The following is a 12,214-nucleotide window of genomic DNA, read 5'->3' on the forward strand; positions in this document are numbered from 1 at the left end:
GCGTTTCATGTGAGCTTTTTCACAGCTTAGGTGGGATGAAAAACAATTCTGGTGTCCAGGTTTGTGGGCTCCGATGAACTTAGCACCCATGCATTCATCAACTAAAAAAAACGTCATGCTGGATCCGTGACATGACAGAGTCATATCGCAGCGCATGACATTCAAGTATCAGATGAGCCGTGATAAATCAAAACAGCATCATACTGACAGCGAATGGTGTCTATCTGGACAGAACGGTAATCTCCACGTACAGATAAAGGAACGGGTGTCACATTTCACATCAACAGGATGTTTAAAGGGGCTACACAGTCGAAGCCAGACAGAAATTGGGACGCGCAAACATAGACATTAGATACACATTCAAGCACACACACACTAAAGCAGCTGTCAAAAAACCCACTATGGGTTTTTGAGGACTTAAGCCCTCCAGTCAAGCTGTTTTCATGAGTGTCAGACACAGAGCACGAGGTGCACACGCTGTATCCCCAGGTCGGGTCATTAAAGTACAGCTGCAGAGAGCTCCCAGCATTCGATAAAATCAGGTATTCTCTTTATGCTACACCCTCTCTCCTCATCTCTACACTAGAGTCCAGTTCACATCTCCTTCCGAATGTCTGTCTTTCCTTTTCTTTTCCGTGAAGGAGCAGCATAATTTCTCTCTCTCTTTCTCCTGCTCAGAGGGAGGCAGATCACAGTCTGTTCACGCTGCTTAAGGATTCTTGGTTTTGGGCTCCCAGTAGGCCAGTAGGTCATCCTAGCCCATATGAAAAATCCCATCCCGCTATGCTCTAAAATTTTTATCTTCCAGCTTGAGTAAATAGCAACAAACCTGACAGTAACATGCTCTCAAGATGGATTTTATTTTTCGATTTAAAGGTGCTACTCATAAGATTATAGTAAAAAAATGTTTGACCAAATACTGTAAGAAAATTTTTTTTTCTACTCTGTTTTTTTTTTTTTAAGTTTTGTGAATTAAAAATAAGGTGAAAAATTTGGGTTGACGAGGTTTTTTTTTTTTATGACTAATTGTGATGATGATATCTGCGGTTGCCAGATATCAACAGTGGAAATTCCCAAATCATCAATACACTTTCTTAAATGGCTACAACAGAGCTTCTCTCTTAAAAGGATACATTTTCTGCTTATTTGTTTGCAATCTGGCACCATGCGCATGCACTCTCTCTTCATTATGGAAGTGCCGATGACAAATTCTATATCATCTGATAATTTGGCAAGTTGTCTTATAAGTTTTGTAACAGCCTGAAGTCAGAAGTGTGGCTATGATGTCAAAAAAATTGGCATTTTGGAACAGAACTAAAACGCATCATTCGAATTTCAAAATAACAGTCTCTTGTGTGTGTGTATGAATATGTTCTTATTCCACTTTATGAAAAAGTATTATGACGGCAGCACATTGATAGTATCAGATGGTAATATTATGGTGCTTGAATATTGTAATAAACTGTTACCATGAGCAATCCAAAAGACTTAAAGGGGTGGTAGACTGTTTTTTTTCTAGGCTTGAAACTTATTTTCACATAATTTACCTTTATTCCACACTGCTCTGTCCTTTCTCCTATAAACACGCTGATCATTTCATGCTTTTATAAAGCATCACAATCAACCACCCCTTTAAAAGGAATAGAACGGTATTACCATAGTACAAGTTCTAAAAAACCACATGTGGTCTAAGCATTTCAAGAATTAGTTTGGATCTAAACTTGACAGCTGTCAACTTCTTCATTTTGAGTTGATGGTGAATCTCCTGAACTTTGCATCAAAGTGTTTCTTGCCATTTGATGTTTCACTGCTTGCTTTCCAGGAACTCTCACCTGCTTCAAAAGTAGTGATGTGCCTTTACCAAGTAGCACAGACATAAAAAATCTTCTTCACAGAACACAAGTCCCCTCCAAAGACTTCCTGTCAGACTCAGTCATCTCAATTGCTTTGTCTCCTCCTCTTTTCTCCTGCTGCTTGTCATTTCTCCCCAAAGAAATCAGACGAGTTAAAGCTCTTTGCTCCGCTGAAGTCCCAGCGCACTGCATGCATTATTGTCATCGCTCCAATCTAACGAAAGGAAGGAGCCTTTCCAAATTATACAAGGCACGTCTTTGAACAAGGGAAAAGCATAGAGCTCAGAGCTATTCCTGTGAGCCTAGATGTGTGAATTGTGTGTTTGCATAAAGCAGACAGCTTCTGTTGATTTTTCAAGACATACTGGGCCAGCAGTTGGTCAGCTTTTTATATTCAAGACTTTTTGCTTTGTGCTTTGTACACAAACACATGCTGGTTGCTAAAAGCTTCATTGGCGGCTCGCGCTCATATATAAAAGCACTTGTTGACATTAACTCAAATAGGAAATGCACAGGTTATTGTTAATATCCTGTCATCAACAGCGGTGACAGTTAGCAGGAAATAAAAGGGTCTATCAGAGGCAACTGCAAATGATTGTAAAAGCAACATTAATACTACAAAAAGGGGTTATATGTATTCAAATTAGACACAGCTCTGATGCAGCAGAGACAGTCAGGAATAGTTCAGCTTTCCACCTGTGGTGGTGAGTTTTGTTTAGTTTAACACGCTGAAGCCGTACACTTAGTACACATGAGCAGTCCACTGTGGAATGTAACAGAGCCGTAAGCCAGCTAGTGAATGAACGGAGGAGTAATAAAATGAACTCCTCAAGCTGTCAGTCTGCCAACCTGCATCATGGTGATGGATCGGATTTATAGCTGAGACCAATATATCAGCCAGATGAATAATTATGAAAAAAATGGTAACAGTCAATAACCTTCCATTTAATTATTTTAATTGCTGCATACATACACCATCATTCTGCATGTATATATATATATATATATTTTTTTATTAATTTAATTAAATTAAATTAAAAGAAATTATATATACATAATGAAAAAATTATTCTGATTTAAAATAAATTCTGATTTTATATTTTATTATATTTTAAAATAAAATGCATTCCTGTGATGGCAAAGCTGAATATTTTTGCCATTACTCCAGTCACATGATCACTAAGAAATTATTTTAATATGCTAATTTGGTGATAAAATTAACTTTCTTTTTCTTTTCACAATTTTGCTTTTTCATAGATTTGGTGGAAACCGTGGTATGTATGTTATATATGTATATGTATATGTATATGTATATGTATATGTATTCATAACACTGTAAAGTCTTTACTGTCACTTTTGGTCAGTTTAATGCATCCTCGCTAAATAAAAGTATCAATTTAAGTTAAAGAAAAGAAAAGAAAAGAAAAGAAACAATACAAATAAAATAATACAAAATTATCTAAAAAATAAAATAAAATAAATAAAAAATCTTACTCATTTCATAATTTTGAATGGTAGTGTATATACTATCTCATTGTAAACATCACTCTAAAGTGTAAGTGAAATGGTACATTCATTGACAATGTGATACACATTTCCAAATCACTCACTCATAAATCAGCAGGTGCACTAACAATGTGTAACTGCACTTCAAGTGTACACATCTGTAAATGAGACAGCATAAACTGTTAACACACTGTCTCAGTGCATTATGTCTCTAACATGCTCTCTATGTATAACTGGGTGCATGTGATTCAGTTATGCAGGTGTTTTCAACTGCGATTCTTTCAGACAGCTGTAAGCTCAAATAACCAGACCAATCGTCAACTGCTTCAACTGCTTCAAAGAGCCCTTCAAACTGAACTTTTCCATACTTCTCAATTACTGCATGGCAGCAGCTCTTTTGACTTGGAAAGATTAAAAAATACATCCAAACAACTGTTATTTTCAACCCCTACACGCTTAAAAAGCTCCCATTGAGAAAGATGAAGACTTTTCAGGGAATTAACATGGTCACTGAATTAATGTTTTAGTAGTAAATGGAATCAAATGATTACCATTAAATACATTTAATGCATAAACAAAAGAGCTCATTGTTGGAGAAAAATGATTTTTTGTTTACCGGGTTTGGCTGAGGCAAGAAGTTATTGACGCGTGAGATGCTCCACATGCCCTCCAAGTACTGCTGGGCTTGAATGGTGACTGAGTTGATGGTCCCCGTCAGAGGTCTTCCTCCCATGGTCACCTGCACGCTGGGTTTCATTGCCGCAGCGCTGGAAGACGGGTTCTGAGACCAGCCCAGCTCACGTTGCCGCTCCCCCACAGGCAGGACGCTGTGCGCTGGGTGAGGTATTCTTGATCTGGTAGGTCTGGAGGAAACAGTGACCACGCTGTGTGTTGTCAGCCTGGTGGGATGCCCAGGGAAGGTGTTGGGAGGCAGGGATGGCATGTCGGAAGCAGGGTACAGTTCTTGGAGAGTCTTCAGTGCCCGCTGTTTTAACTGCTGTGCAGGAGTGCAACACACCTGACACCTTGTTCCTTCATGTCCGCCTTTCAGCGACCAATCGGGCACTTGCAGCTGGTCAATGATAAAGGAAGCAAATCCAGGGTCCTACAGAGAGCAAGAGACAACAACATACAGTTACAGCCAAAAAATTATGCTTGTTTTGATTTTTTTTCCACATGAATTCTGGTTTGGTTTCTAAAGTATAAAATAATATATATATATGATTGTTTTAAAATTGTGTGGCAACAACTATAAATGTGTTGTTGTTGTTATTATTATTATTATTATTATTATTAAAACTGATAATAATAATATTAATATCAACAACAAGATACACACACAGACACAAATTATTAGTATTATGATTTTTTTTTTTTTACATATAATAAAATAGAAAGATCGGAACATTTTTCACTATATTATTGTTTTTATAATAATAATAATTATTATTAAACAATAACAGTAATACAATTTTATAACTTCTTTTTCTTTTATCGTTTGATTAGAGTTAGATATAGAATAAAATGATATTAAAGTACACATTTTCTTTTATATTTTCATATTTAGCTATGCTTGCCGACAACAACAACAGCAAAAAAATCTTTAAAGTGATCCAATAAATAAATAAATAAACGCACATTGTTTTTATCACAATAACCAGCTTTTTATCAGCAGGCCATTTACAAATATGCCGAAAATCCACATTTGCATATGTTTTACTGATCTAAACCAGCAAAGCCATTGCCTTCAGACATTTAGACGAAATCTTCCTTGTTTTTCCAGAAGCCACATCTTAATTATAATAATTCAAACTAAACAAAGCTGAAAAGTGAGAGTTTTGTGGAAGGATTGAGCGGTGGGGAGGGGAGACTAGGGGTGGCGGGTGATAGGGTGTAAAGAAAACAACAGCTGAGTCTGGGCATGAAGCACATTGCAGCGTGTATTTACATTTGATAAGACTCCCAGCAGGGAGAGATATGACAAGAGACCCAGCATGAAAATAATCATCTCCCATTCAATGCCAAGGGCATGACGCCAGTCTACCTGATGGACAGGGGCTTATCTCTGTGTACTCACACTCACACACAATGAAGAGCTTAGAGCAGGTAACTGTTGCTACAATACCGGATCACATATCATGATAATACTACCAAACATAAAGGATTACACAGCCACCATTAGAAAAATACTTAGACGAAAGGTAAACAAGGAATTGATAGGAATTAAATTACACTGAAAGCTGTTTTTAAAATGAATTATTCACTGAAAAAAATAAAACGGTGTCATTATTTAGTCACTGTTTTAATTTCCTTTCTTTATTTCTTCCATGGAAATAAAGGTTTCCAGGTTTAGATGTGCATGAGTGTTTGAGGACAGAATGCTCATTTTAAAACAAACCAGTCACTTATTTCTAATGCTGTAATTTCTCTCTCACATTCACACACACTTCTGGTCTTCTGAGAGACATATCTCACATTCTAGATCAGTATTAGTGAGGTTAGACCCTGACTGGAGCCCAGGGCAGCGTTAATGTTTATGGTGCCTGATTTTCTCAGAGCCACAGTAGTAACCTGGATGAGCGAGAGCCCAAAGGCACAACCTCAGCACATAAATCATCCACTATGAGACGTAAAATAAGGATATTTAGTGGAATTAACGCCATAATTACTACACAAAACCCTCTTAGGTCTCTTCAAGTGTCTCAATTAAGCCAGGCTTCAACATGTAAGCAAAAATCATCCCACAGCTCCTTTGTTTAATAAAATATGGGGTCTCCTATGACAGATGATTATTAGGAATGCAGACGGATATGTTTGCGATTTGTGCCCTGACTTTAAACTTCTCAACTCAGGTGCACTGGAGTCCAATTGTTATAAATATTCTGCGTGGGACTATTCAAAAGGACATGAATATTTAAAGATGATCACTTAGATAAATAGTTGAATAGTGCAGGCTGGGAACAGAAAGCTAGCAATATATTCAAAGATACTGAGTAGGGACCAGATAAGTTAGCCATGCTTAGATGATTCATGCGTGTTTTCAAATGGAAAAATTCAGAATATGGCCTCATCTGTAATTTATGTCAGAAATGTTCCCTGTCAGATGGTACAGCAAGATTCTGCAGATGTTTTCATGAAGGTTGTTATGATGTACACTGTATAGTACATTGATGCTCAGGAGTAATTATGTGGAAAATTCAACTTTTCCACCAAAGGTTATTTTACATAATGTATTTATTTGATATATTTTACTACAGTAAAATGTAATAAAAAATTAATTCAAAAAACTATTTTTTTTACACTTTGTTTGATCAAATAAATGTAGTCTTTGTTTTATTAAAATATAAAAAATAATATATGTTTTACATATTTTAACTAACGTGCAAAGAATCATGGACAACAAGACAAGACAATTCTGATTTAACATTCACTTAAAGACATGCATGTACTTGCTGTGATACAGTAAAATGCACCATTAGGATGTTACCATCCATCCACCAATGCCAGAAAGAGAATTATAAAAAAGAAAAAAGAAAAAAGTGAGAGAATGAGTAAGGTAAGATGAGGGTTAGCCCCTGGCCTTGGGGCTTGTAGTTGGCCATTGTGTGACTTTATTGGCAGTCAGCTCTTGGTTTTTATGAAGCTCTGGGGATGAATGCAGGAGCCTATCTGCTGATTAGTGATGCACTAAAGAACAGAAAGGGAACAGAAGGATAAATGACTACATGTGTGCCCTCAGCCCGCTAGTCTGACTGTCTCTAAAACTAATGATGATGAGATATGAGTGTGGGGAAAGGACGGGGAGTACGAGGGTGGGGGAGGACTTACAGAGATAGAAAAAAAGAGAGAAAGAAAATGAGATGCAGAAGATGTAACTGACAATGTGAAAGTGAAAAAAGAATAAAAAAATAAAAAAAATACTTTATCCATGATATTAGATCATTATTACTACGAATGAAAAGGATTGGTTAAATAGCACATTTAATTCAACAAGACCAAAACAAGGCTGCGGGGAACAGAAGTAGCCTACAGTCCATTCAATATGTCAAAGCTAAGAAAACATTCTTTCTATGAACTTCCAGTGGACAAAAAATGATTTTGAGAATTAGATGTTCACCTTATGCAAAGGTGAAAAAAATCGTATGCAAAAAAAATTTAAATAAAATATTTCTTCAAGCATTTCTGCTGACAAAGCAGAACTTCCAAAACATAAAAAAACTATGTTCTAACATATTCAATAAAAACAAAAGTTGTTTGACGGAAAATATTTAAAAGAAGACATATTATTTATTAAATAATTTATTTTTATTTAATTTAAGTCATGTTTACTCATTCTCATGCCATTCTAAACCCATATAACCAGCCTGATCTCATGGCAATTCGTACATATTTTATGAGGTGGCTAATTCGTATGAATTTGTACGACCTCATACGTTTTTCACGACTTGCACAATTAGTATTAATTTGTACGAATGATCTACGCCTAACCCTACACCCTAAACCTCCCCATCACTGGGGTCTAGACAAATCGTATAAAATCATACAAGTGAGGTTGTACGAATTAGTACGAATTAGCTACCTCATAAAATACCTATGAATTGGTTGTGAGATAGCGTTGGTATAACTTCTACAAAACACAAACATATATATATATATATATATATATATATATATATATATATATATATATATATATATATATATATATATATATATATATATATATATATACCGTATATACCGGACCCCATTTACATTTCTTTATGGACCCACCACCAACCTTGCATTTCAGTCTTGCCTTACCTTTCATTGAATGGAAAAGAACAATTTACGCATTCTTTAAAATATCTTCTCTTGTGTTTCACAGAAGACAGAAATTCAAGCAAGTTTGGAACAACATGTTATCTTTTACAACTTACAAGTTTGAAGCACCAAAATGACACATGTATTCATTCATAAATGAATACACTGCACTGAATACACTGACTGAGGTTCAAGCAACTGGTAAAGATGACGCGGCACTTTTGCTGCAGGAATTGAGAGTGAAGAGCGGGTTATGTGAAATTCCCAGGAACAGCTGTTGCTACACACCCTGTAGTGAAAAGGTGAGAGCTGGGTCTTCTCACAGCAGGCCATTAATGCAGATTGCATTTACTATACTCTAAAAAGCTAAAAACCACATCCAGCATTAATCCCCATGGACCTCTACACAAACACACACACACAAATGCCATGGTCAATCTACCCAACACCACTGCAGCCAAGGAAGGATTCCTAAGCAGGGCCATAATATACACATATATAGAGCACGAGCTCTGAGATCCTCTGGGTCTCTGTGGGTGTAATTACAGGAACAGGAGCATATAGCTTGCACACCTGTGTGTTTGTGTGGAATAAAAGAATTTGAGTCTTGAATTCCCTTAGCTGCCAGTAAATAAGAAAAAAACTTGTTACACGTTAGATTAGGTAACACAATCAACTAGTGGCTTATTAGCATGCATATTACTACTATATTGGCTCTTTATTAGTGTAAAGCAAATATCAATGCCATATCAATGAGTTGTACATCTCTGTAAAAATACACCAAAACTAAACCAGCGAAATCAGAGAAAACCAGCAAAGCTCAGCTCCTGGTAACACGTTTACTGCAGTAAGATGATCACGCACACACACACCACGGGAGAATGAGAGAGAGGGTCATTAGAAACACAGATGTCTGTCTGTCTGCTAAATGACTGTCTTGACAGGCCACAGTTGGTGCTCTCTCATTACTGTCTGATTGATTATATCCTCTGTCAGTGGCACTATTTCTCGTATTATGCACGTGCCATGATACAACAAATTATTACATGACTCTCTCGATTACTTTAATGTAATTGGCCAATCACAGCACTTCGCTGTCAGATATTTTTGTGTAGTGAACGCTTAACTATAATTGCCTGGTTTCTTATACAGACATAGTGTCATAATCCACTTATAATTCTGAACATCAGTATTTTTGGTACAATTAAATAATGTCATTTATTTGTTTGCTTGCTGTAAAATTCAAAGTAAACTTCAAAGACTCAGGAACTTCACATTCAGTTATGGTGTTATGGTTATAATATTCCCAAAATTATGTAACAAAATGAATTCACATGATGCAAATACTGCCCACTGCTCCGGGTATGTGTTCACAGTGTGTGTGTGTGTGTGTGTGTGTTCACTGCTGTGTGTGTGCACTTTGGATGGGTTAAATGCAGAGCATGAATTCTGAGTATGGGTCACCATACTTGGCTATATGTCACGTTACTCACTCAAAAACGATCTTAAATCAATTTAATCGAGAAGCAGTGCTTTTAAGCATATATTCTGAGTAATTAAACTTTACCTTGTAGATATACTTTATGATCGATTTCCTTTATTTTTGCTGTTTTATAAAGACATGCACCTCTCCAAACTCCAGGGTCCATGCAAAAAGAACGCAGGCATGTCCCAATCACTATCCATCACAGAGCACTCTAAGACACATAAATGGCCTTTCCTGCTTACTGGGGCTTGAAAAAGAAACCAGTTTTCGCCTCAACTGTTTGGATAACACACAATACTATCTCCTTTCTGTCCATCACCCTCCCATTCTCTCTCCTTATGGATCACTCCAGCTGTCAGTGACTCGTCAGACCTTGCATGGGCAGACAGTCAGTACTGAGACCACAGTAACCACAGGCCACTATTTCCAAAGCTTCATTAAGCTTAAAATGTGGTTTATTGCTGCAAGACAAACTATAAACACTTGTCTGCATGTTTCACTTAAACTCTCTTCCAAAACCTTTGAAAGCCCGTTTCTGCCACATAATATATATATAAAAAAAGATAATTGTGACTTCTTTTATATCACACTTATTTTTTCACAAATCTTATACCTTACAATTGTTTTGGTAAATGTAATGTATGTTTCATATTAATGCACAAAATAATTTATTACATTTGCAAAAGGAATATTTGTGTTAACAGCATGCATTTTGTGATCCAGACAGACAGACCCTTTTGTCCACATTAGGTGCCTATCAAAAGAGATATAATCTGAAAAAAAGGAATAAAAAAACTTGAGATGTTTACCCATAATTTTAAGAAGAAAACATCAGACCTGCAAGACGTAAATTTTCAATTCTGAGGAAAAAAAGCACGAATTGTGAGATAAAAAGTTACAATTACTTTTTCAATTACTTTTTGTCTATATTCTGTGGTGGAAATGTGCTTCCACAAAAGTGACTGACTTGTCAAGCACTTCATTGGCAGCAACTTGTGAGATACACATAAGAGAGAAAACTCACAAGAGATCCTGGTATTAGCATGTTGGTTAGCAAAAAAAAAAAAAAAAAAACTGTAATGTACGCAATATTAGCCAAGGCAAATGCATTAAAGTGCTGTCTAAATGGGCAGCTCACCAGGTTTTGGAGGAGAACTTAACTTTGTAACGTGAAAGTGGTTGCATGTGATTCAGCTGAAGTTGTACAGGACCCAGAGCTAATACAGCAGTTAAACTTAGTTAAACTAACAATGCCGCCTTATGTTGCACTGGAGACTTCTGCGCATGCATATTTATACATGCTTGCCGGCTTATTTCCCGCAACTAATTAAAATAGTTAATTTTCATGAGACTGTCTGGAAACTCTCCAGACTGCTCTTGATGATTTATTTATCTATTTAGCAAGAGTTTATGGAAATAAAAGTAATAAGTCAACCCTTCACTTTGTTTGGAAGTACAGCTGCCTGCAGAAAGGTGAAGAACAGAGAAGGAAAGGTAATTGCTGCAAGGGATTGTGGGTGTTCTTGATAATTAATAAGCAAATCAAGGTAGATGGCACCAGTGAGCACTTGGGGAAAGAGCAGAACCTGAGTGAAGAGTCAATGTGTGTTCAACCTGACAGCAGTTCAATCACTGCAGGCTGCCAAGTCGCTGTACTTTTGGTTGATAGTAGTGCTTCTACATGACTGACTCCATGTTAGTCAACCATTCTGATAAAAAATTCCATAATCTCTTTGAAACACATCTAGTAGGCATGACAGCCAAAAATTGAAGAATACTTTTGATAAAAAAATAAAAATAAAAAAAACGCCTACAGCAAAATGTATAGCCTTTTATAAAAAATATATACTTCACTTGATAACATAGGCGAAACAATGGCGGGCAACAAATGTGTGCTAGAAAGTTTCTTCTTGGTCCAGTGTCTGCACTATTTCTCTCCAGAATGTATATAGATAGAAATAGGATAGAAATATCGGTTGCACTTTATTTTACAGTACGTGTACTAACATGTACTTATAGTGTACTTACATTGTATTTATCTAAGAAAGTTTTGGTAACACAAGGTAACTATATGGGGTAGGGTTAGGTTTAGGGGTAGGTTCAGGGTTAGTACCTAGTTATTACATAGTTATTGTTATTACTATAATAACTACATAGTATGTACATTAGGAACAGGACTGTAAATAAATAGTGTTGCAGTTGCCTCTAACCCCATTAGGCCTCATTTACACTGCCAGTTAAATGTGACCCAATTAAATTTTTTTGCTCATAATGTGACACAGATTGGATCTGTTCTATGATAGTGTAAACAGAAAAAAAAACAAATGCTTTTCTGAGAGGATTACCTTTTCTACGCTCGCTTCTAGAACTGATAATCATCTAAAGTGCTTGCATAACAGTGATTCTGACGGCAAGCTATCCCAATAAATACACACATATTCAGAAGTACAGTATTTCAGTATTCACCGAAACATAAATCTGTTCTGTCTTAAAGGGTTAGTTCACCCAAATCGCAAATTATGTCATTAAAAACTTACCTTCATGTTGTTCCAAGCCCGTAAGACCT

The 12,214-nt window shown here is 36.4% G+C and overlaps 1 protein-coding gene across 2 annotated transcripts in view; it reads right to left on the reverse strand.

The window, feature by feature from the left end:
* kif26ab (kinesin family member 26Ab) overlaps positions 1-12,214 on the reverse strand; it is a 90,435-nt gene that overhangs the window by 44,572 nt on the left and 33,649 nt on the right. For both annotated transcript variants that reach the window (XM_026285425.1, XM_026285426.1), the window contains exon 3: positions 3,976-4,464. In XM_026285425.1, the coding sequence (XP_026141210.1) occupies positions 3,976-4,464 (489 nt within the window). The remainder of the gene's footprint in view (positions 1-3,975; positions 4,465-12,214) is intronic.

This window comes from Carassius auratus, chromosome 17 (assembly GCF_003368295.1).
Source record: "Carassius auratus strain Wakin chromosome 17, ASM336829v1, whole genome shotgun sequence".
Classification (NCBI taxonomy): Eukaryota; Metazoa; Chordata; class Actinopteri; order Cypriniformes; family Cyprinidae; genus Carassius; species Carassius auratus.